Source organism: Microcaecilia unicolor, chromosome 6, assembly GCF_901765095.1.
Source record: "Microcaecilia unicolor chromosome 6, aMicUni1.1, whole genome shotgun sequence".
Classification (NCBI taxonomy): Eukaryota; Metazoa; Chordata; class Amphibia; order Gymnophiona; family Siphonopidae; genus Microcaecilia; species Microcaecilia unicolor.
This window is the reverse complement of record NC_044036.1, coordinates 243,502,243-243,529,119: the sequence shown is the minus strand read 5'-3', so window position 1 is coordinate 243,529,119 and position 26,877 is coordinate 243,502,243. Positions and strand designations below refer to the sequence as shown.

Genomic DNA, 26,877 nt, shown 5'->3' with positions numbered 1-26,877 from the left:
ACATCACACGAGGGCGGGACACAGGCAGGGAAGGAAGGCCTACGGGAGCTGATCTGCCTGCTGTGGTTTCGGCACTGTAAGTTCAATGGAGAAGAGAGGGCCTGGCCCTGGTGGAGGGGGGCGGTGGCGGCGACCCCGGGGGGGGGGGGGGGGGAGCGGTGACCTTGGGGGGAGGGAGGGGAGGGCAGGAGAAATGCTGGACATGGGAGGTCTCAGAAGGAGGGGGGCCTTGGAGCTGGGAGGAAGGAGGGACCTTGGAACTGGGAGGGAGGGTGGGGGCCTTGGAGCTGGGAGGGGGAGGGGAGGGGGCTTGCAGCTGGTAGGGAGGGACAGAGGGCCTTGGAGCTGGCAGGGAAGGAGGGAGGATGCTGGACATGGGAGATCAGAAGGAGGGGGGCCTTGGAGCTGGGAGGGATGGACAGAGGGGGGAGGGGGGCCTTGGAGCTGGCTGGGAGGGATGGAGGGGGGCCCTTGGAGCTGGGAGGGAATGAGGCCTTGGAACTGGGAGGGAGGGCGGGGGGCCTTGGAGCTGGGAGGAGGGGAGGGGGGAGGGATGGGGGCCTTGGAGCTGGGAGGGAGGGACGGAGGGGAGCCTTGGAGCTGGGAGGAGGGGGGCCTTGGAGCTGGGAGGGAGGGACAGAGGGCCTTGGAGCTGGCAGGGAAGGAGGGAGGGCAGGGAAGGAGGGAGGGCGGGGGGCCTTGCAGCTGGGAAGGGAGGGGGGAGGGAATGGGGCCTTGGAGCTGGGAGGGAGGGAGTTTTAACAGGCTTAACAGCTAGTATATATATATAGAGAGAGAGAGAGTGTGTACAGCTAGTAAAAAAACAGAATGTGTTTGTACTGCACTATTTATTCATCCTTCTACTTTTCTACAGGCCAGTGATGATGGGGAGAGCATTGGCAACTGCCCCTTCTGCCAACGACTGTTTATGATGCTGATGCTCAAGGGTGCACCCTTCACTCTAACCACAGTAGACATGAAGAGGTAAGAGATGGGCATGTCATGAGCAATTACTGGCACAACCACCATTAACTGCAGTTGTAACCACAGGCTGTGTGGAAAGCAATTGGAGATCAGGACAGATTTATGGAACCAAGCTCCAGTTGTTTTCCATTTGTCAGGAGCTTATGTATTTATTTGTTAGTGTGAGCCCCCTCGAAAATGGGCTCTAGCAGAGGGCTGGAGGTGGGAGGATTTTCTGGGGGTCACTAAGGGGTAGATGCTCAAAATTCTGGCACTGTACAAAACGGTGCCAGAAAATACCACCATTACACCACCAAAAAAGAACTTCCCAATGCTCAGCTCTAATGTATGCAAATTTTATGCATCTTAGCACTGAGCATTGGGAAGTAAGGGGGGGAGGGACTTGCCCAACACATGCACACAAGACCTGTGCAGAGGCACTTGTGGTTCTTCACTGACCTTCCCAAGGCTTACCTACGGCTGCTGCAGCTTGCTATAAATCCCCTGCTGCAGAACGTTCTGACCCCAGCCCAGTGGCGTACCAAGGGGGGGCGGTGGGGGCGGTCCGCCCCGGGTGCACGCCGCTGGGGGGGTGCCACGCGCCTGTCGGCTCTTCGTTTTCATGCTCCCTTTGCCCCGGAACAGGTTACTTCCTGTTCCGGGGCAGAGGGAGCATGAAAACGAAGAGCCGGCAGGTGCGCGGAACCCCCCCCCCCAGCGGCGTGCACCCGGGGGGGGGGGGGGGTTCTTTCGCCGGGGGGGCATCGCGCTGTTCTGGGGGGGTGCTGCACCCGGGGGGCGGGGTGCATCAGCGATCCGCCCCGGGTGTCAACCCCCCTAGGAACGCCACTGCCCCAGCCCTCTATGCGGCGGCCAATCAGAATTATAGCTGCTAGAACTCTCTCTCTCTCAAATGCATTTTGAAATGATGCCTGGCAGTGGATGGATCCAGTCCCTCCTCTCTTCTCCACTCTAGTTCGACAATTTCCCTCCCACCCATGGGACACAAGCTATATTGTAGACATGGGAGCGAAGGAAGCTTAGGGAGGGTGTAGAGCAGCTGCTGGTTAGCTCTAGCATTTGAGGCGGAGGCTGCACCAATCTCCAGCTGGAGCCCAAGTCCTCGGCAGTGGACATAGCCTATGAGTGACAACCATGGCATAGGGTTTCCAGTGGTAAGGGCGCCATAGTTAACTGTGCTGTTTTCTGAGCATGGGGGGGGGGGGGGGGTATAGGAAATTACCTCATTTTAATTCTATTTGTTCCCCATGGTACAGCCCTCTGAGCATTCTGCGCTACCAAATACAGGTGCTAGTCCGGCGTTAATGACCTCTAGCACCCGCAATTGCTTCTGAGCATCGGGGCCTAAGGAGACAGAGCTGGTATTAACAGCCTGATGAAGAAATCAGAGTAAAGCCCAGCCCAAGGGGGTAGGGTAAAGAAGTTAGCAAAAGAGATAGCTTGGAAAAAATTCTAGTCTTTAGTAGCCATCCATGTCCAGCGATTCTCCTCTGCCCTCCCCCTATCTATGTCCAGCAATTTTCCTTTGCCCCCCCACCCTCCCCTCCCATCCATGTCTAGTGACTTCCCCAGCTCCCCCTTTTCAGTCTTCTTCAGTTCCAACCCAGCCCCACCTGCCCTCCCTCAGCTCCCCAACAGCCTTCCTCTCCATTCCTTCCTGCCCCCCACCCCGTTTAAACCTTTTATTTTCAGTTGCAGCAATGACAGTGAAGAAAACATTGAACACGGAAAAAACACACTGCCTTATCCTCTCATCCCAACACAATAATTGCATACCCACAACCATAAACACTCCAGACCTCACCCTCCCTACTTCAGATAGCCTCAAAATACTCGGTGTTACAATCGACCGCATTTTTACACTTGAGAACCAAGTAAACTCCACTATAAAGAAAATGTTTCACTCAATGTGGAAACTCAAAGGTGTAAAACCTTTCTTCCCGAGGGAAATATTCCGTAACCTAATACAATCAATGGTACTAAGCCATGCAGACTACTGCAATGGAATTTATGCGGGATGCAAAGAACAATTCACAAAGAAACTCCAGAGAGCGCAAAACACAGCAGCCAGGCTAGTATTCGGTAAAACACGATTCGAAAGTGCCAAACCCCTCCGAGAAAAACTGCATTGGCTCCCAATCAAAGAACGCATCACCTTCAAAATCTGCACCTTGGTCCACAAGATTATCTATGGTGAAGTCCCAGGATACATGACTGACCTCATAGATCTACCAATCAGACATAGAACCGGATCATTATGAACATACCTGAATCTCCACTACCCTAACTACAAAGGACTCAAATACAAAGCAACCTATGCGTCCAACTTCTCCTATATAAGCACACAACTATGGAACGCTCTGCCAAAAGCTGTGAAAACAATCTACGCAGTGGCGTAGGAAGGGGGGGGGCGGGAGGGGCGGTCCGCCCCGGGTGCACGTGCTCGGGGGGTACCGGCCCCGCTGGTTCCCTGCTCTCTCTGCCCCGGAACAGGTTACTTCCTGTTCCGGGGCAGAGAGAGCAGGGAACCAGCGGGTCCGACGCAGCTCTGAATGATGTGCACTCGGGGCAGATCGGCCCTCCCACAGGTAAGAATGCGGTCCGGGGGGGTGCGCTGCAGGGGGGGGGGTCGTGCCGTTCTGCACCCGGGGGGGGGGGGGGGGTGCGCAGCGGCGACCCGCCCCGGGTGCCATTAGCCCTCGCTACGGCACTGAATCTATGACCATCTAAACTTCAGGAAATCAGTAAAAACCTACTTGTTTAGAAAGGCGTATCCTACTGACCCAACATAAATGCCTAAACTCTGCAACACAGCAAAACCAAAGATCGTATTGGACATTATATAACCCTCCCTTTCTTCGACCCCTAATGTGCTTGAAACATACCTACCTTATTCGACCCTAACATCACATTGTATTTGTTCCTCTACCGGACTTGGCGAACGCCTTTACGGTACTATGTAAGCCACATTGAGCCTGCAAATAGGTGGGAAAATGTGGGATACATATGCAACAAATAAATAAATAAATAAAACAGCACAGCAGGCTCGCCTCCAGCCTTTCCCTTCCCTCACAGACAGGGTCCCACCCTCGCGGAAACAGGAAATACGTTATCATAGGAAGGCGGAACACTGTCTGTGAGGGAAGGGAAAGGCTGGAGGCGAGCCCAATTGCTGTGCTGTTTTCTTCACTGCCGTCGCTGCGACTAAAAATATAAGGTTTAAATGCGGGGGAGGTTGGGACAGGAAGGAACGAAGAGAAGGGCTGTCTGGGAGCTGAGGGCAGGAAGAAGAGCTGCCTGCAGCATTGTGCCGGCCCTGAGTTTGGGGTGGCAATGGCCCCTCTTGCCCCCCCCCCCCCCGAACTGCGCCCATGATTTTTGAAGAAATTAACCCAAGGTGATGTACAGCAAGAATAACAAGACATATAGGCAATAAACAATTACAGCAGTAAAAATATTCAAATAACTGTGCACATTATAGCTTGTATACTTACAGTGCCAAAACAATGCACATTAAAACACTTAATAGACAGTATAGGGTGTAAGCAGAGGTGGAACATATAGGGCTGGATTCTATAAATGGCGCTCAAAAATGGATGCCAGAAAAGATCGGCGCTAAGCGAGATACTATAAAGGGTGTGCATCCTTTATAGAATTGTGCTTAGTGCCAATTCCCACGCCATAAATCTGAGCTTCAGACATGCCTGCTGAAACCAGTTACATCAGCTGGCAACCATTAGTCTGTAACAACGCATGCAACATTTTGGAACACCCCTGGCTCGCCCACGCCCCTAGTCAAAACAAAAGCAGGGAGAGCCTCTACGTCGGGAAGACCAAACAGGAGAGAGTAGAGGCTGACAAAAGGACAAATCCAGCCTGTATATGAGCAGACTCCACAGAGTCTTTCAGTGCCAGTCTAATTGTGTATATCTTTCAGTCAGCCTGACTGTATTTACAGTTCTGTGACTGGACATTTGCTGTTTCTTGTACATAGGCTGTTGCCGATGAATTATTGGTTTGACCCCTGATGTAGGCATTGTGACACGCCAAAACACAGACCATGTTGGGTCCCTCTATATTTGCACCAATAAAGTATTTCTCCATTACATCTCCAGTGTTGGATTCATCCTTTTGTCAGCCTCTACGCTCTCCTGTTTGGTCGCCCATGCCCCTCCCATGGCCACACTCCCTTTTTTAGTTGCACACCATGGAATTTTGGTGCCAAGCATTATAGAATAGAATGCAGCTCGATGCATGTGCAAATCCTAATTGGTGCCAATTAACATCAATAATTATTTGCAGACAATTATTGTTCATTCAGGGCTTGTTAGCCAATTAAGTTGTGTGCACATCTTGGGATTACGCACCTGGGGGGCACATATGGATTCCGTGGGGATAACATGCAGCATATTAAGAGATGATCCATTATCATAGAGATCAAAAGAGGCATTTTGTCCAATGGTATCTCACCCCAGTACCAGTATTTTTATTTACCAAAGAATTACATGGGAAAAGATGGAAAATAAAATCCTTGGGACACACCCAGCCAGTCAGGTTTGCAGGGTATCCACAATTAATATGCATGAGACAAATTTGAATGCACTGAAAAAAATTGGTTTAAAAAATCTTCACATTTTATCAGGACAGTGCCTACATGGGATTCTGATGAGGATCAGTGCAGTGGCAACCCTGTTGTATTAGATTTATAATGGTGGGCATATGTTGAAGGTTTTTCAGAAGCAGTGAAAACTAATTATTCCACAAGAAGGAGAAAGGGGACCTGAATGCATCATGGTGACATGGTAGAGAACAGGATGAAAAGATCAATTGGTCCATCCAATTTTTTCTGTTCTTGGGACAATTTCAGAACTGGTATTTTCTGTTAAATGCTGATACAAAAGAATGGGGACAAACCAAATGACACACTAAAGTGACACATATATCCATACCCAGTTATTCATGTCCACACTACAGGCATGTATCTCAGTTTGACCACTTGGAGGATATCGCTCTATTCAAATTGTTGTTATTTAACAAAATTGTCAGTACTCTTGGTTTAATTAGTTTCTTTGACCTGTAAATTAATTTTTATTGTATTGCAGAGCTCCAGAGATACTGAAAAACCTAGCGCCAGGGTCCCAGCCTCCATTTTTGCTCTACAATGGCGAGGTGAAAACGGACACCAACAAAATAGAAGAATTCTTGGAGGAGGCACTTGCACCTCCTGAGTAAGTGTTCTGAGATCACAGGGTCCTAGAGTCTTATGTAACCCCCTTGTCTGCACACCTAGGCAACTGTCTGGTATAAGCCCTGGAAGCTGGGTGGAAGGGGCACACATCAAATTTGTTGGTTTGGGACAGGGGCGGGACCAGGATTTATCCTGGGAGGCCACAGCAAGTAGCACTAGACTGAGTCAGAAATCCATTCCACACAGTCTCCTCTGTTTGGAACTAAACTTTACTGTCTTTTAAATAATTTAGGCAAATGGGCACTGATTAAGTAGTAACTATTTACAGTTCTTTCCTCCTCTCTCCAGACATAGATGAAAATACAAGTAATGGTTACTTTAATTCCCTTAGATGGTTAAACCTACTCACCAGGTAGGTGAGGGTCTTTCAAGCACACAGTTTAGATTATCTGCTGTTCATATTGACAGATATTAAAAATATATCAGTGCTTATTTATTATTTGCTTACAGTTTCCCCAACTCCTCATGTTGGCAGGTGGCTCTAATAGATAATAAATAGTAAATTAGTATATCCTTCAGCCCTGCATAGATGGAAAAGGTCCTCTGGTTGTTGTAGCAGATGCCACAAACTGACCTCCTGCTCCTTTCCTTTAGGATTTTGAAGGGGTGTACAGGTTCCCCATTCCTGTCCACTAAAACAAGGCAGCAACTGTTTTAGTTCTTTTCTTGTCTCTTGTCCCTGATCCTTCTTGAATCTTTGCTCCTCTAACAAGTGCCTACCTGTGAAGGTTTGAACTGGCTGATTCTTTCAGTTAGGCTGCTGCTTCAGGCATATATGAAGGGACCTCTGTTGAATTACCATTCTATAAATAAATCCAAATCTACAAATGGTCAGTGAAACCATTCTTTTTATGTTAGAACTGCATACTTTGTTAACAAGGAGGAACAACCATCAGGGACATTGCTAACTCTGTAGGTTTTTCCTACACTAATGTACAAATCCATTCTGTTCATGGATAACAAAATACAAAGATAGGGGTGAAAGAAAATACAGATGGTCTATTTCAGGACTATAACAAATGATACTTTCTTAACTATAAATTAGTCACTTTGGAACTTAGGAGTCCATAGGCGCCCTGTATAAGAGGGAGTGGCGAGGGCAGAAAAGAAGAAAACACTGCGAGCGCGCCTCTCTAGCTTTTCCCTTCTCTCACAGTGTCCCGCTCCGCCCTCACGGAAACAGGAAATACATCATCGCAGAAGGCGGACGAGACACTGTGTGAGGGAAGGGAGAAGCTATAGGCGCGCCCGAGACAGTCCTTCAGGTGAGAGAAGAGCTAGTGTTTGGGAAAGATTCCTGCACTGAAGCAGCCGCGGGACGAAAGTCTTTACAATAGCGGGAAAGGGGCTCAAGACTGAGCAATCTTGAATGGGGAGAGTGACGGATTGGTCTGGGAGCAGATACAAGGGAGAAAGTCCAGGGGGAGGAGACGTCTAATGAGCAGAAAAGACGAAGATACTTAAGAAAATGTATTGAAGTGTGTTACGCCTGGGAGGAATTCTGTGCAACTGTGCAATACAAAATTTGCATCTGCATTTGCTGTACAGAATTCGGCACTGAAGCCGGAAACAGCATCAGCTGTTGTGCAGGCCACAAAAAGGGACAGCGTTAGTATCATATTACAGTGTAATATGATTGGCACTGGCTAACTGAGTGGACTAAAAGGGCTACCACACCTCTACTCACATTACAGTGTGTAACACGCAGGAGAGACAGATAGCTGTGGGCTGGACTTGAGTAACAGCCTCAGCCCAAGAACACAGCAAGTCGGGCAGTATCAGGGAACATCTAGACCTGTCTGCACAGCCCGTCCCACCGACGCCACGCCCTGTTCTATTAAAGTCTGATATCTGGAGATGAACAGCTGCATGGTGCTTTCTTCTTTACTGACGTTGCTGCCACTGAAAATAAAAAGGTTAAATGCACGCGGGTAGGGGAGGGGAGGAATGTATATGGGTGGATGGAGGAGAGGGCAGGGGAGAATGGAGAGTTCCTAGACATGGATTGAGGGGAGGGCAGGGCAGGGGAGAGAGGAGAATTGATGAACATGGATGGATGAATGGATGGGGCAGGGGAGAGAGGACATTTGCTGGATATGGGTGGATGGAGGAGAGGGCAGGGGAGAATGGAGAGTTGCTGGATGGATGGATGGATGGATGGATGGAGGGGAGGGAAGTCAGGAAAGAGATGTACATGGATGGAGGGGAGGGAAGAGAGGAGAAATGCTGGACATGGATGGAGTGGAGGGTAGGGAAGAGAGAAGAAATGTTGGACAAGAATGGAGGGAAGGAAAGACAACTTAGGAAGGAGATGCACACGGATGGAGGGTAAGAGAGAGAGGAGAAATGCTGGATGTGGATGGAGGGAAGGGAAGACAGGAAGTAGATGCACACGGATGGAGGGGAAGAGAGAGAGGAGAAATGCTGGATGTAGATGGAGGGAAGGGAAGACAGGAAGTAGATGCACATGGATGGAGGGGAGGGGAGTGAGGAGAAATGCTGGATATGGATGGAGGGAAAACTGCTGACTGTAAGGGCTGGTTCGGAACACTTTGAGGGCAGATACTGAAACTTGAGGAAGGATAGGGAGAGGGCTACAGATGGTTGGCCTGAGGTGGCACCAAAACATCAGAAAGGGTGTAGAGCCTAAATCATGACCTCTTGAAGGATCTACATATGGTTGTTAATAAAAGGAGCTCATTGTGGACACTATCCACCCTAAAAGGGTGTGATATTATGATCCCTTGTGTCATATTGTTGACGGTCTGCATTTTCCGTATGGTGGTATATTGGTGTATTAGGTCTGCCCAGTGTAATATTTATGGTACAGTAAGGTTATGAGTGTGTTTTTGCACAAAGTTGTGCATAGTGTTTTGCAGTTGAGCGATTGTGGTTAGTATATGCTTTGAGCAACCACTTTATTCTTTGACATATGATACATATTGTGATAAGTAAGAGGGTGTCCTATACGGGGTAGGCCACTAGAGGGCGCTAGAAGAAGATGGAGGTCACTAGGACCGGGGAGAGCCCTGGGAGGTCCACAGGTGCAGGTGGTTATGGGCTGGGTCCTATGTAGCTAATTAACCACTTTATACCCCACCTGAGTTGTGAAAGGAAGGGAAGTGAGCTAGCAGCAGAAGAAGAAAGGGCCCCTGAAAGATACTGGCTAACCTTATGGACTTGGGGTGGACTGGGTGTCCAAAGGAGATCAGCAGGCTGAAAGTCCTGGGGTAAGAAGTCCCTAAAGCATTAGTGTTTGACTGTGTGTCCTCAGTACTTATAGGAACTGTGTGTTCAGTGGAGGGACTGTGTGTCCGAATAAGAAAAGACTGTGTGTCTAGAACTGTGTGTTCAATGAGGGACTGTGTGTCCGAAGAAGAAAAGACTGTGTGTCTAGAACTGTGTGTTCAATGAGGGACTGTGTATCCGAAGAAGGGGAGACTGTGGGTCTAAAGTACTGAGAGAAGCAGGCTGCAAAGCCTGGGGTTGAGAGTCCCCAAAGTATTGGTGTAGTACTGAACCCATGTATCTGTGTGGGGAGGCTCAATGTGAAGATCTATGAAAGCATAAAGTGTTAAGCTAGAAGAAGTGTGCCCAGGGGCTGGAATAAAGAGTTGCCTGAGAAATATGCAGTTGGTGAGACCTGCTTAATGTGCTGAGTGGAAACCAGGTCACCCTGAGTGAGAAGGGGTAGCACATTAATCTGCATATGATTTGCATATTGAGAACCAGGTCACCCTGAGTGAGAAGGGGGATATCACAATATCTAATATCTAAATTTAATAAAAGGTATTAATTGTGATTATTTTATTTTTACTTATTTTCTGTGTGTTGTCAGACAATTATGGATGTAAGCCCCGCCCCTGGCCCCCACCCCTAACCCCGCCCCCTTTAGCCTCCCCAAACAGTTGGGCCACCGACCGCCTATGTAGGAGTCAGAAAGAGACATTGTTCATTAGGCATGATTAATCTTTAGAGATTTTTCTGGTGCCTAGGGTCTTTCAAATCCCCTACTACAAAACTGAAAAACAGCCAAACCCAATCTCAAAGGGTCATGTGTGATGAATATACAACAATAAATGACAAATGGGAAATACCCTCAGAAACCAAGGTCACTATCAAGGTCTGACCATCAAGACACTGATATCTATATAAGATTTATGTGCCTGTGATCTTATCTCTTTCATGGGGTATATTTTCCCATATCTGGTCTCCAAGAAGTTTGGACAGCTAGAAATTCATACCCCAACAATTATGCTTAAGTTGAGTGGTTCCTGACGAAGCCCTGAAGTGGGCGAAATGATCAGGGCCCCGTTGAAAGTCACCAGTTGGAGTGTGGGGTATTAAGCCAGCAATGAGACAGCTAAGTTTGTTTATTTAAGTAATGCTGCTGCTTGGAGAGTTTTTTGTACTCAGCAATGTTTGGAAGTAATGGTTTCATTGTGAATCAATTCTATTGACAAGATATGGGAAAATATACCCCATGAAAGAAATAAGATCACAGGCACATAAATCTTATATAGATATCAGTGTCTTGATGGTCAGACCTTGGCAGTGACCTTGATTTCTGAGGGTATTTCCCATTTGTCATTTATTGTTGTACTAGTAAAAAAGGCCCGTTTCTGGTTTTAATGAAACGGGCGCTAGCAAGGTTTTCCACTGAGTGTGTATGTTCGAGAGAGTGTCTGTGAGAGTGACTGTGTGAGCGAGAGAGAGAGTGAATGTGCAAGTGTGTGTGTGTGAGAGAGCGAGGGTGGGTGCGACTGTGTCTGTGTGAGTGGGTGTATGTGAGAATGAGTGTTTGTGAGTGTTTATGTGAGACAGTGAGTGTCCTTCCCTCTCCCCCCTCTCATGTCTCTGGACCCCCTCCCCTTTGTTTTGAGGTTTCTCTTCCCCCCCCTCCTGAACCTTGTCCCCCCTCCTGCCAACCAGCATGTGTCCTCTGTCCCTTGCCCCCCTGCAGCCACCCAGTGAGTGTCCTCTGTCCCCTGCTCCCCCTCCAGGCTCCCAGTGAGTGTTCTGTATTCCCTGCCCCCCCTTTAGTCATCTTGCTTTTGTTCTTTCTTTTCTGCCCCTCCTCCAGCCACCCAATGATTGTCCTGTCTCCGCTTGCCCCCGTCTAGCCATCCAGTAATTTTCCTGAGTCCCTTGTTCCCCCTCCAGCCACCCAGTGATTATCCTGTCTCCCCTGCCAGCCACCCAGCGATTTTCCTCTCTCTCCTGTCCCCCCTCCCCCCCGTCCAGCCACCCTGCGTTTTTTTTGGCCCTCCCTCTTTTAGCCTCCCCGCGTTTTTCCTCTTGCCCCGCCCACCCATTGTCCGTCACCGTTCCCCCCCACCCATGTCGTTGCTGCTGCCTCTCTGTACGCCCCCCTCCCAACTGACCTGCCGTATCAGAAACAGAAGACTTTAAGAAGCAAGACGGCACCGCAGGCAGCCAGCAGGCATTGGCTGTACACTCTGATGCTGCTCCTCCTCTAGCCTGACGTTAAGGCTAGAGGAGGTGCGGCTTCAGAGTGTTCAGCCAATGCCTGCTTGCTGTTTGCTTTGCCATTTTGCTTCTTACAATCTTCTGTTTGTGTTTGGGGGGGGGGGCATGCTCTGTTGCTTTGGGGAGGACTCCTGGGGGGGAGGTGCAGCGAGCGACGCTTTGGGCTTTGAGGGGGTTCGTGGGCTTTGTGGGTGGTCTGTGTTGCTTGGGGGGGGGGTGGCCAACGTTGGTTTTGCGGCAGGAGGGTCGTCTGTTGGGGGGGGTCTTGCGAGTTTTCCTGCTACCGTCGCTGTGATCCCTCACCTGCCTCCTCGACATGGGACAGTCGGCGCACCATCTCGCTTGCCGTCTCGCTGCCCTCCCTCTCCGACAGTGCAAATCTGGAGTTTCAGAGTAGAGGGAGGGCGGTTAGTGTGCACGTGTGTTTCGGGAGGTTCAGCCGGTCTGGTGTGATTCCTAGGCAGGGGGAGGAGTACTCCTCTCCCTGCCTGAGTCGTTGTTTGCTGCTGGCTGGGTCGGGCTGCTGATGTCATCCGAGTCGCAGCCAATCAGTGGGATGATCTACTCCACTTTTGAGTTTTCCATTGTTCCAGGTAGCCTCAGAACGTTGGAGGTGAGAATTATTATATAGGATATTCATCACACATGACCCTTTGAGATTGGGTTTGGCTGCTTTTCAGTTTTGTAGTATTAGATTACCTAAGTGTGATCAATGAACAGCCCATACTGTTCATTGAACTTTGGTCTTTCAAACCCCCCAAAAGCAATCAATCTACATAGCAATCATCTCCCCTTACGTTCCTACCCGAAACCTCCGCTCACAGGACAAATCCCTCCTCTCAGCACCCTTCTCCACCACCGCCAACTCCAGGCTCCGCCCTTTCTGCCTTGCCTCACCCTATGCTTGGAATAAACTCCCTGAGCCCATACGCCAAGCCTGTCCATCTTCAAATCCTTGCTCAAAGCCCACCTCTTCAATGTCGCCTTCGGCACCTAACCATTATACCTCTATTCAGGAAATCTAGACTGTCCACCTTGACATTTCGTCCTTTAGATTGTAAGCTCCTTTGAGCAGGGACTGTCCTTCTTTGTTAAACTGTACAGCGCTGCGTAACCCTAGTAGCGCTTTAGAAATGTTAAGTAGTAGTAAGTAGTAGCTTGGGGTCCTTTCTGGGGTCAGGGTAAAGGCTGATAACAGAAAGTCAGTCTCAACATTTTCTACTACTAAATGAGGGTTATTTTTCTTTAAATATTCTAGACTAAAATTAACCATTCATTCAAATCCACATCTCGCTGTAGTTGCAAGGTCAGAGGCGGGAGATGAACCTAAGACAAAGTGGGATAGCAGGGAGTGGGCTTAAATACTCAGAGGGAATGGCTCCTCTGACACCATAACCTCCTCTCCTAACATGGTAAGGCCCTCCCAGGCTTTTACCAACTTCCAACACCTTCTAAACTATAAGTTCCAGAGCTTTCCTATACTGGAGCTTTCTATAGATTAGCTGGAGCCTTTCCTGACAGGTGAAGGAGGTACAGAATGGAACACTGCTGGATTAAAATGCAGGCACCTCTCTCCTATTGGATAGCTGGCTTCTCCCTATTACACTTATCCAACACAACTATGCAAATATTAATTTGTTTATTCAACTGCTTTTCAAGTCATATACATATCTTTGTCACAAGACTAGAACTCTCAAACGTGTTTTATAAGCAGGTATGTGTTCATGACTGACAGAGGTTGTATAACAATTATATTTCAACTACACAGATGTCTGATAACGCTCGGTAGGAGCGACCAGAAACCCCTGATGATGCTCATGTAGAGTGAAACACAGCACAGTGTAGGGTCGTTAATATCAAGAGAAGCGATATGGGACACTTATGAAATGATAAGAATCATATAAGTTTGTTGATGGGTTGATCTTTCCAAGAGCTGTGATTGGTGACCAGCGAACGAGGACATATATGAATCCAATCTTGGACTTGGTATATACATGTTCGAGTGTACTTTGTGAGTCATCATACCTACACCAATTTCAGGATTATTATGTAGTTGATATGGGCATGAACTAATAAGGAGAAACAATAACGCTATCACTAGAGACAACAATGGCAGCGATTTCACATCTATCCTATGTTTGGTGGGGTTTAGGAGTATAAAAGTGATTTTAAATTGTTCATAGTGGCTTGATACAACCCCGAGATTGATTAATGAGTGTATAATTGAATAAATTATTTGAGAGAAATCTGGATAAGTGATGAACAGATAGGTGAGAATGTGTGTTGAGTGAGTAAGTAAGACACACTTGAGAGTTCTAGTCTTGTGACAAAGATATGTATATGACTTGAAAAGCAGTTGAATAAACAAATTAATATTTGCATAGTTGTGTTGGATAAGTATATTTACAATCTACAACTATATTGAAATTGTTATAACTCGGAGTGAGGGCACTGACACTAGCATGACCTATAGGGAACAGCAGTGAGAAATTCAGGCAGATTTAACCTGCTGAGTCTCTCATGATGTTACACCTGTATCTCCATAGCGTGTGAACACAGTGCAAAGGAGAAGACAAAATGGGACCCCCATCAAATGCAAGAGTTTCAGTCTTTTGTGCACCAAGACTTTGCTGGTACCTGCAGTGATCAGGGCTGGTATTAGGGACGAAGGCAGAAATAAAAAAGCAGTCTGATCTCAATTCTGTTTCCTCTCCATGCTGCTCATGATTCCAATTTCTCCTCCTTATCCACATACCTCTCTTCCTCCACCCCACCATCTCTGATACTCCCCCTTCCTTGCCACTACCAATCCTGGACCCAATCCATCTACTTGTGCAGTCCCAAATTCTCATCCTCCTTCATATATCTCTTTCCATTTACCCTTCCATCATATATCCTCCTCCAGTAACAATGCATAATTGGGCATCATATATATATGAAACTTTCTTTCACATTACAAATACACACACAAGGATATATGTATATACCTAATGAGGGCAATTTCTAAAATATTTTTAGCCAGGTAAATTGGTTATTTGATATGTGGGCAAAAACATGTTCTGAATGGAATTCACCTTGAGCTATTACTGAATAGATGTGAGCTGAATCCAAGTTTCCCACACCCCTTTGAGTTTGTGTGACTCAGGATCTATTATTCTGCTTTGACTGTAGCTGCTGTTTGTCTGTTCCTCTTCCCAAACCTTTCAGCAAGCTGGGCCTCCTTCAACTTTGGGCTGTAGCATGGTGGTCCTGGTTGTACCCCCTAATGTCAGTCTGATGCCCTCCATTTCATTTAGACCATTATTTTTTTTTCTAGGTCCTGTGCTAGAAGGGGATCTTTTATTAAAGGTCTTTAATCATTTTAATTGATGAAAAAGCTTGTATTTAACTTTTGGTGACCTGTAGTTAAGATCATTCAAACACACTCTGGTCAATATTCAAAGTGATTTTACTGGGCAGAAGAGCCTCTTGCCCACTTAAATTGCTTGTGCCTGCCAAACCACTGACATTCAGCAACACTTAGCTAGACAATGCTGCCGAATATTAGCACCAACCACCCCTTCACTGTCCAGTTAGTGCTGGGGCAGTCCGTAGGTGGAACTTAGGCGAAGCCAGTACTTAACCAGTTAGCATCAATATTCATAATATTAACCGGTTAATTCAGCAGCTAAAGGAAGGACTCCAAAAAGGCTGGCCTAACTTTAGCTGCTGAGCTAACCAGGCACTAGTCTGAATATTGGCCAGTGTCTGGTTAACTTCTTGATAGTGACATAAGGGTTTCTGGTGCCCTTCCCTCCCACCCCTGACAACAGGAAGACCCCAACCAAGCCCTCACCACCCCTGTAGGTCCTTCAGAGCCTATCTGGTATATCTCTGGTGGTCTAAGAGGTCCTACAAGCAGGAGCAATGTCCATTTGCTCCTGCCTGTCTTAGCTCTGGCTTCAAAAAGGCTATTGAAACCTCTAGCAGCTGTCCTGCATTGCTAGGTCCATGAGGAGGCCACTAGAGATGGCCATTTTGAGACCGAGCTGTGATGGGCAGAAGTGAGTAGGCATCCCTCCTGCCCATAGAGCCCTCCTAGACCACTAGGAATCTACAAGATAGGCCCAGGGGACCTAAGGGGGTGAGGGTGGCTCGATTGGAATCTTCCTGTAATCAGGGTTGGGAGGGAGGAGAGATCCAGATCAAGGAGGAGGGAGGTGGTGGTTAAGGGCGCTTGCTTCCATTATGTGGGTCCTGGTCAATTTTCAAGTGGGGCCTGCATAAGTATCTTAGGCGAGTCCTGTCTATATATCAGCCAGGACCCACATAAGACCTGGTGGTCAGCACATGCCTGCGTGTCCCTGGATATTCAATGCTGGTATCTAGACATGGCCCAAAATTTAATATCTAGGCCTAATTCTGCCTGCGGCAGTCAGTACTTTAAAAAATACTGATCACCGCCAGCTGAATATTGACTTGTTTGTGGCTAACTTATGAACGCTCCTTGGTGTGCAGAGAGGGACTGAAGGACTCCATGGGTGTGAGAAACTACAGAACCAAAACATAGGCTCTATCATTTCAAGTTGATTAGGGGTGCCAAACACAATACAAATTACCCATCCCTAGGCACAGTGAGGGAGTTTGCTCAATAGTGGGGTGCTCAGCCAGTGGCAAACATAGAACTGGTTCCTATGCACTAAAGTATCATCCATTTGTCTTTCAGTTTCCCATACCTGGCTCCCAGGTGCAAGGAATCATACACAGCTGGCAATGACATCTTCCACAAATTCTCAGCCTACATCAAGAATCCCTTCCCAAACCAGGATGACAGTAAGTGTAAAGCTGGGGCAGTCTAGGTCCAGGCTCCATGCTTGAATTATTTATTCATCACTTTTGGTTGTGTCCTGGTTTTAAAGCCACAGTTCACTTGCTGAAAATAGGCACAGAATCTATCAGTCTGAGGGGGGAAGTTATCAGTGTCAGCTACTGTTAATATGTGTAATTTGACTGTTAACTCCAGTTATTAGTAACTAGGTCTCATTTCATAAAATGGTTAGTTAATGGTAAAATAACATGTTGATAGCTACACCCACTACTACTACTACTACTACTTAACATTTCTAGAGCGCTACTAGGGTTACGCAGCGCTGTACAAATTAAACAAAGAAGGACGGTCCCTGCTCAAAGGAGCTTACAATCTAAAGAACGAAATGTCAAGTTGGGGCAGTTGAAATGTCAAGTTGGGGCAGTCTAGATTTCCTGGATAGAGGTGTGGTGGTTAGGTGCCGAAGGCGACATTGAAGAGGTGGGCTTTAAGCAGTGATTTGAAGATGGGCAGGGAGGGGGCCTGGCGTATGGGCTCGGGGAGTTTGTTCCACGTGTGGGGTGAGGCGAGGCAGAAAGGGCGGAGCCTGGAGTTGGCGGTGGTGGAGAAGGGTACTGAAAGGAGGGATTTGTCTTGAGAGCGGAGGTTACGGGTAGGAACGTAAGTGGAGATGAGGGTTGAGAGGTAAGGAGGGGCTGCAGATCGAGTACATGTTTAGGTTAGTAGCAGAAGCTTGAACTGAATGCGGTACCTGATCGGAAGCCAATGAAGTGACTTGAGGAGAGGGGTGATATGAGTATATCGGTCGAGGCGGAAGATAAGACATGCAGCAGAGTTCTGAATGGACTGAAGGGGGGATAGGTGGCTAAGTGGGAGACCAGTGAGGAGTAGGTTGCAGTAGTCAAGACGAGAGGTAACGAGAGAGTGGATGAGAGTTCGGGTGGTGTGCTCAGAGAGGAAAGGGCGGATTTTGCTAATGTTATAGAGGAAGAAGCGACAGGTCTTGGCTATCTGCTGGATATGCGCAGAGAAGGAGAGGGAGGAGTCGAAGATGACACCGAGGTTGTGGGCAGAAGACGGGGACGATGATGGTGTTACCCCAGACTGTTTAATGTCATGGAGTGGAAATATATGAAGCGCATCAGATTTCTTGTGACTATATGATATATAACCATAGGTAAAACTGACACATCAGGTGTCCACCTGCTTCCCATATGTAAATTCAGAAAGAAACGAGTGATCTAGCTGAAGGCTAGCTCTTGTTTGACATGGCAGGAAGGATACATGTCAGAAAATGAGAATGTCTCTTTTGATAATAGAAATGATAGAATATTGTTAATAGGCCTTCTTTGAAAAGCTACATTGACGTATTTTACCTAATGCCTTTTCTGTATAAAACCAGTCACTATTTAATATGCACACTGAAGAGAATGGAAATTAAACACACTCATATTTGCTTTGTTTCACTTCTGAGCTGAGACCCAGAATGATAACTCAAACTATAGTCTGGCCGGCCTGATGGTTCAGTGGTATTGCTGTGTATTCCACATAGAAGAATCAGTTTCCAGTTGAGATCTTCTGTTGTGGATGCTACAGAGTCAGCATCACTCACAGCGTCTGGAGGGGGGGGGGGGGGGCAACATGGTGTTTGTGTGGGAGAACTCTTTTTGGGGGAGGGGAAGAGCAGGGAATTATGGATGGGAGAGATGGACAAGGAATTTTGAGGGAATAGGGAATACCTGGCAATTGGTAGGTATGGGTGGGGGGGGGGGTGTTTATGGATTGGTAAAATGAGTGAAATGGGGGGTAAGAGAGAAGGAGGAAGTGTGGAGAAAGGTTGAGACATAATGTGAATGACCTGGAAGACAGGAGAGAGGATAAAAGGCATTGAAAAGGGATGGGAGTATTGGGAAGGGGATGGGACTCTGCAGGGGCTGAATGAGAGTGGAAATGGGATTAAAATGATGGTGAAAGAGAGGCAGGCAATAGGAGATGGGGTAGAGGGTGAGAGATAGATGAATAGCCTGGAAGTAAGGGAAGGAAAGAGTGACAGGAATGGAAAGGACAGGGGGGACAATGGGAGTATTGGAAAGGGGATAAGAAGGAGATGGGAAAAGATGTAAGGGAGAATGAAGATAAAATCAAATGGTCAGATATATATGCAGAGAAGAGAAAATGGGGGAAAAACATGAAAAGAGACAGTGGCAGACAGATGTAGAGAAGGAAATGAAGACAAGAGGAGAGAGAAAAAATGGAAAGGCAAACCTGGAACATAATTTGAGAGAAAACTGATGCAAGGAAAATGGAAAAGAGACTGGGACCCAGGATTGCCAAGAGGGAGGGCAGGGGGGCAAGATTCCTCCAAGGGGGGAGCAGATGCAAAAAGGTAAGAGGATGGGAGACGGCAGTGGCCTGAGTGGGGGGGGGGGGGGGGGGCAGTGGCGGCGGCCCTGTCCCGGACCCGGCTTCATCTCGTGGCAGCCCTGCTGGGACCAGCCCAATCAGATAATTAAAAAGCTCAGATAACAACGGTAAAAAAGCAAAAATATTTAATACTTTTTAAAGATTGGGATATGCCCACTTTGAGAAATGTACATCTTTGCTGTTTTTCTGTTTAGCAGAATATAAGAAATAATGCGATTTTTTTTCTCTTTTACAAGTATTGTCCTGCTTATAGAGTCTGGCTTTTTGGTTGGAGGGAAGGGGGGTCTCCGGTTCATTTATTGCACACATTTTTTGTGGTCCCCTGTGGTGTGGATCTATGTGTGTGCTGGTTTGTGACGAGATGAAGAATTCTGCTATCATGTGGTGTCTGTTTAGGAATTTGTAACAGTTCAACTTGTTTTAGTTTCCCAGTAGTAGGTATATTGGTGCTCTAGGGCCCAGTGTAATATTTATAGCACTGTCATTTCATAGGTGGAGTAGGGATCTTATGCTTTAGTAAGTTTGCTGTGTAGGTTTTGAATGTGTCTTTATAGGGTGTTTGCGTTATTTGGAAAAGTATCTGGCCCTATTTGAAAGCAAGCCCTTGGCACCCAAAATAATAATACTCAAGACTAGTATGTGGTCTCCACATTCTGTAGAGTCACCACACAAACAAAACCCATCTGACTGGCAGTGGAAGGAGTGTTTGCTGCTCCTGAGGTGATGATCACAATCTGAATATTTTTTTGTGTAGCATGTTGTAAGAGGGATAGCTCCATTGTTGGGGAACATGGAGTTTGTGATACAGAACTGGAGGTGTAGAGTTTATATCAAGATTCTGTCCAATCCTCTAGAGAATTCAGACTTCATGCCACACAGAATTTATTGAATGATGCTATCAATTGTAATGGTGGTTTAACCTAGAAGCTGAATTTAGCTGGAGGGAGAGGGCTTCTTTATGTATAGGCGACCATGGTGACCTATTTTGCTAATTTAAAAATGGGGTGGAGAGGGGAGGGGGTTGTGATGTGGAGGGCATGATGTACAGAAATGTTGCTTTGGCTTGCCCCCCCTCCATACTTAGTCTGCCCCCCTGTTGCCACCTCAAACTTTGCTGTCTAGGGATGCCAGGGGCAATGGAACATCATTTTGTCGGGAGGGGCCAAATATTCATTTGCAGCCCAGGCTCTTTAGTTGCTGATAATATGCTGGGCAAAATATTGGTGGGGTCGCGGCCCCTGTGGTCCACCCCATTCTGCTGCCTATGGGAGACCCATTGGTTTTCTGACCTGAACTAGTTACCAGGAGATCTATAAGAGACCTGAGAATAGAATAGTTTCAAGAATGGAGTAAGGCTGTGGTTCTTGCTTCTGATCTCAAGCCTTCTGCTGCCCCTTCCCCTAATTGGGATTTTGAGATATCAAAAATGTTTATGGGTGAACGATTCCATTATTTTTTAGACTGACCCTGCATGGTGTGTTACAGGATGTACAAGGTAGGGTCAGGCGTCGTCATTTTCAAAGATGACAGTATAAAGACAGAAGCAAATATGCATCGCTCTGATTTAAAGCTACACAGAGAGGGGGGCTGGAAGAAGGTCAGGATCCACTAAACCATCAGCAAATTTTGGGAGGGAACTCAGGCAGATCGGGGGGTCCATTAGACCACTAGAGATGTTTTTTTAAAGGTGTTGATGGGTCATCTCCAAGTTTAGGGGCATCCACTAAACCACCAGGGATTTTTTTTTTGTTTCATTTATTAAATTTTACTATATCGCCTTACTTGTGAACAAATCAAAACAGTTTTCAGATAAAATATAATTAAAAGAAAAAACATAAAATTGAAAAGGAACGCCACTTAAGATAGGAAAGACCTAACTACCTAACCAGCTCATTTTCGAAAGTGATCGCCGGCCATCTTCTGACACAAATTGGCAGATGGCCGGCGATCTCCTGAACCCGACCAAATCGGTATAATCGAAAGCCGATTTTGGCCGGGTTCAACTGCTTTCCATCGCGGAGCCGGCGAAACATCAAGGGGGCATGTCGGTAGGGTAGTGAAGGCAGGACAGGGGCGTGCTCACGAGATGGCCGGCTTCGCCTGATAATGAAAAAAGCGTGAGAGAGAATGAAGAAGTATATGAGTGTATACACTATTTTTAATCACCAAATTTCACAGCATAGAAAAGAACTAAAAAATGAATGACATTTGATTTGGACGAATAGAGCTGCTCACCGTTACCCGCTGCAAGTATAGAGTGCCTCGCCACCCTGAGCTAAGTACACTGAACTTTTAGTTACTTCAGGCTTTGCTATTGGTAGGAAGGGAGGGCTGACGGTGCAGTGATGCTGTGTGTGGTAACGAGTGTATAGCTTGTCAGCTTTATTCGTGGATCCGTGTCTGAGCACTGTTCACTATAATTATGTAATTTATTTAATTGTGTTATAAGGAGTGAAAGGTAATGTGAGGTAGTTCTTCCTGTGCCTGCTTTAATAATTAATAATAAAAAACAAACATTTTCGATTTGACAACGATTAAGATTGAGTTTGCTGCTAACAGGTTTCTATTTCTTTGATATTGGAAAATTCTAGAGAAACCATATTATATATATATATATATATATCCCCAGTTTTTGTGTATTTAATGAAAAAAAAAAGAAAAACAGGCTTGACAAGCATTTCGCCGGCTTTACTTGGTCCCTTTTTTTTTCACGACCAGGCTTCAAAAAGAAGCCCCAACTGACCCAAATGACCACCAGAGGGAATCGAGGATGACCTCCCCTTACTCCCCCAGTGGTCACCAACCCCCTCCCACCCCAAAAAAAAAAAACAACAACATTTTTTTGCCAGCCTCAAATGTCATACCCCGCTCCATGATAGCAGTATGCAGGTCCCTGGAGCAGTTTTTAGTGGGTGCAGTGCACTTCAGACAGGTGGACCCAGGTCCATCCCCCCCTACCTGTTACACTTGTGGTGGTAAATGGGAGCCCTCCAAAACCCACCCAAAACCCACTATACTCACATGTAGGTGCCCCTTAGGGCTATGGTAATGGTGTAGAGTTGTGGGGAGTGGTTTTTGGGAGATATTTGGGGGCTAAACAACAAAAGGAAGGGAGCTATGCACCTGGGAGCTATTTTTTTTTTAATTTTTAGAAGTGCCCCCTAGGGTGCCCGGTTAGTATCCTCGCATGTGAGGGGAGCCAGTGAACTACAAATGCTGGCTCCTTCCACAACCAAATGCCTTGGATTTCGCCGGGTTTGAGAACGCCAGCATTATTTTCCATTATGGCCGAAAACTGATGCCAGCCATCTCAAACCCGGCGAACTCTGACATTTGGCCGGGCCCAACCGTATTAGCAAAGAAAAAGATGGCCGGCCATCTTTTTTGAAAATACGGTTGGCTCCGCCCACTTACGGCGCTGACCCCGAAGATGGCCAGCCAGCTATTTGGCCGGCGCTGTTCAATTATGCCCCTCTAAGTCAATCAGTCAGAGCACAGTCATATATAGTAACATAGAGGGGCATTTTCGAACGGGGCCGGCCATCTCTAAGGGCGCCCATCTCTGAGGACGGCGCCGCAAAGTGGCGGGGCCAACTGAATTTTCGAACAAGATGGCCGGCCACCTTTCATTTTGATAATACGGTTGGGGCCGGCCAAATGTCAGAGATAGCCGGGTTTGAGATAGCCAGCCTTGGTTTTTGCCGATAATGGAAACCGAGGCCGGCCATCTCAAACCTGGCCAAATCCAAGGCATTTGGTCATGGGAGGAGCCAGCATTTGTAGTGCACTGATCCCCCTGACATGCCAGGACACCAACCGGGCACCCTAGGGGGCACTTCTAAAAATTAAAAAAAAAACAAAAACATTAAAATAGCTCCTAGGTGCATAGCTCCCTTACCTTGTGTGCTGAGCCCCCCAAATCCCCCCAAAACCCACTCCTCACAACTCTACACCATTACCATAGCCCTTATGGGTGAAGGGGGGCACCTACATGTGGGTACAGTGGGTTTTTGGGGAGGTTTGGAGGGCTTCCATTTACCACCACAAGTGTAGCAGGTAGTGGGGGGATGGGCCTGGGTCCACCTGCCTGAAGTGCACTGCACCCACTAAAAACTTCTCCAGGGACCTGCATACTGCTGTCAGGGAACTGGGTATGACATTTGAGACTGACATAGAGGCTGGCAAAAAAAGTTTTTAAAGTTGTTTTTTTGAGGGTGGGAGGGGGTTAGTGACCACTGGGGGAGTCAGGGGAGGTCATCCCCGATTCCCTCCGGTGGTCATCTGGTCAGTTCGGGCACGTTTTTGGGACTTGGACCTGAAAAAAAAGGGACCAAGTAAAGTCGGCCAGATGCTCGTCAGGGCCAGCTTTCTTTTTTCCATTATCGGGCGAAGCCGGCCATCTCGTACCACGCCCCTGTCCCGCCTTCTGTACCCTGCCGACACACCCCCTTGAAGCTTGGTCGGCTCCGCGACGGACTGCAGTTGAGGCCGGCCAAAATCGGCTTTCGATTATGCCGATTTCGCCGGCCTTCAGAGATGGCCGGCCATCTCCCGATTTGTGTCAGAAGATGGCTGGCATTCTCTTTCGAAAATAAGCAGGATAGTAACATAGTAGATGACGGCAGCGAAAGACCTGTACTGTCCATCCAGTCTGCCCAACAAGATAAACTCATATGTGCTACTTTATGTGTATACCTGACCTTGATTTGCATCTGCCATTTTCAGGGCATGTTCCCATTTTCATCTCCACCACCTCCCGCAGGAGGGCATTCCAAGTATCCACCACTCTCTCCGTGAAAAAAAACCTTCCTGACATTTTTCTTATGTCTGCCCCCCTTCAATCTCATTTCATGACCTCTAGTTCTACCGCCTTCCCATCTACGGAAAAGGTTTGTTTGCGGATTAATACCTTTCAAATATTTGAACATCTGTATCATATCACCCCTGTTACATAAGTACATAAGTATTGCCATACTGGGAAAGACCAAAGGTCCATCAAGCCCAGCATCCTGTTTCCAACAGTTGCCAATCCAGATCACAAATACCTGGCAAGGTCCCAAAAAAGTACAAAACATTTTATACTGCTTATCCCAGAAATAGTGGATTTTCTCCAAGTCCATTTAATAACGGTCTATGGACTTTTCCTTTAGGAAGCCGTCCAAACCTTTTTTAAACTCTGCTAAGTTAGCCGCCTTTACCACATTCTCTGGCAACGAATTCCAGAGTTTAATTACACGTTGAGTGAAGAAAAACTTTCTCAGATTCATTTTAAATTTACTACATTGTAGCTTCATCGCATGCCCCCTAGTCCTAGTATTTTTGGAAAGCGTGAACAGACGCTTCACATCTACCCGTTCAACTCCACTCATTATTTTATAGACCTTTATCATATCTTCCCTCAGCCGCCTTTTCTCCAAGCTGAAGAGCCCGAGACATTTTAGCCTTTCCTCTTAGGGAAGTCGTCCCATCCCCTTTATAATTTTCGTCGCCCTTCTCTGCACCTTTTCTAATTCCACTATATTACTACTACTACTACTATTTAGCATTTCTATAGCGCTACAAGGCATACGCAGCGCTGCACAAACATAGAAGAAAGACAGTCCCTGCTCAAAGAGCTTACAATCTTTATCTTTTTTGAGATACGGCGACCAGAATTGAACACAATATTCGAGGTGCAGTCACACCATGGAGTGATACAAAGGCATTATAACATCCTGATTTTTGTTTTCCATTCCTTTCCTAATAATACCCAACATTCTATTTGCTTTCTTAGCCGCAGTAGCACACTGAGCAGAAGGTTTCAACGTATCATCAACGACACCTAGATCCCTTTCTTGGTCCGTGACTCCTAACATGTAACCTTGCATGACATAGCTATAATTCGGGTTCCTCTTTCCCACCTGCATCACTTTGCACTTGCTCACATTAAACGTCGTCAGCCATTTAGATGCCCAGTCTCCCAGTCTCATAAGGTCCTCTTGTAATTTTTCACAATCCTCCTGCGATTTAACGACTTTGAATAACTTTGTGTCATCAGCAAATTTAATTACCTCACTAGTTACTCCCATCTCTAGGTCATTTATAAATATCCGAGTTTAATTACACGTTGAGTGAAGAAAAACTTTCTCAGATTCATTTTAAATTTACTACATTGTAGCTTCATCGCATGCCCCCTAGTCCTAGTATTTTTGGAAAGCGTGAACAGACGCTTCACATCTACCCGTTCAACTCCACTCATTATTTTATAGACCTTTATCATATCTTCCCTCAGCCGCCTTTTCTCCAAGCTGAAGAGCCCGAGACATTTTAGCCTTTCCTCTTAGGGAAGTCGTCCCATCCCCTTTATAATTTCGTCGCCCTTCTCTGCACCTTTTCTAATTCCACTATATTACTACTACTACTACTATTTAGCATTTCTATAGCGCTACAAGGCATACGCAGCGCTTTTGAATATGCTCTGTAGAGAGGTGTGGTAGCCGTGTTAGTCCACTCTTAAAGGTTATGAATAGAAATCAAACAAAATAAAACATGAAAAAGAAAATAAGATGATACCTTTTTTATTGGACATATATTAAGTTATGTCCAATAAAAAAGGTATCATCTTATTTTCTTTTCCATGTTTTATTTTGTTTGATTTCTATTGAATATGCTCTGTAATTTTGTTCTTAATAATAGTCTCTACCATTTTGCCCGGCACCGACATCAGACTCACCGGTCTATAATTTCCCAGATCTCCTCTGGAACGTTTTTTAAAAATCGGCGTTACATTGGCCACCCTCCAGTATCACTCCCAAATCTTCCTCGGTGAAGACTGAAGCAAAGAATTCATTTAATCTCTCCACTATGGCTTTGTCTTCCCTGATTGCCCCTTTTACTCCTCGGTCATCTAGCAGTCCAACCAATTCTTTTGCCGGCTTCATGCTTTTAATATATATGTATACCCTTTCCTCCAGGGTATACATGGGTATACATGTTCAGGTCAGCAAGTCTCTCCGCATACATCTTGTAACGCAAATCCCATACCTTTTTTGTAGCTTTTCTTTGCACCACTTCAATTCTTTTTACATCCTTAGCAAGATACGGCCTCCAAAACTGAACACAATACTCCAGGTGGGGCCTCACCAACGACTTATACAGGGGCATCAACACCTCCTTTCTTCTGCTGGTCACACCTCTCTCTATACAGCCTAGCAACCTTCTAGCTATGACCACCGCCTTGTCACACTGTTTCGTAGCCTTCAGATTAGAGAGCTGCACGGCTTCCGTCCCCGCGGGAATCCCGCGGAACCCGCGGGATTCCCGCGGGGACGGAGGCAGTTCCTGCGGGGTTCCCGCGGGATGGAAGCAGTTCTGCGGGGTTCCCGCGGGGACGGAGGCAATTCCTGCGGGGTTCCCGCGGGGATGGAACCAGTTCTGTGGGTTTCCCGTGGAAGTGTAAGCTGCACCTGCACCAGCCTCTCATCTACCGAATACCAATTTATTTGAGTGCTGTCTCCTCCTCCTCTTCTTCCTTGCTTTAACAGCATAAATGTGGAAAGTCTTCCATTAAGGAGGTGGTAGAGTCACAAATGATGACGGAATTCAAAAAGGCGTGGGATGAACACAGAGGATCTCTAATTAGAAAATGGAAGTTATATAAAAGCTAACCTTAAATGGCTGCATGTGTGTGGATGTGTCAAGTGACGCTTAGATGGCGACTCTGGCTGTGATGAACTAGAGCTGATACCTGGCAGACTTGTATGTTCTGTGTCTCATACATGGCAATCTGGTGTAGGATGGGCTGGAAAGGGCTTAGACAGCAACTTCAGTGGCTGGAACATGAGGACAGTGCTGGACAGACTTTTACAGTCTGTGTCCCACAAATGAGAAGACGAATAGGCTGGAGTGGGCTTCAACGGCAACTCCAGCAGTTGGAACATGAGGA

The 26,877-nt window shown here is 46.8% G+C and overlaps 1 protein-coding gene across 1 annotated transcript in view; it reads left to right on the top strand.

The window, feature by feature from the left end:
• Positions 1-26,877, top strand: part of CLIC3 (chloride intracellular channel 3) — a 65,891-nt gene that overhangs the window by 29,744 nt on the left and 9,270 nt on the right. Inside the window, exons 2-4 of the mRNA XM_030206042.1 lie at positions 875-984; positions 6,087-6,212; positions 16,428-16,534. Of these exons, the coding sequence (XP_030061902.1) occupies positions 875-984; positions 6,087-6,212; positions 16,428-16,534 (343 nt within the window). The remainder of the gene's footprint in view (positions 1-874; positions 985-6,086; positions 6,213-16,427; positions 16,535-26,877) is intronic.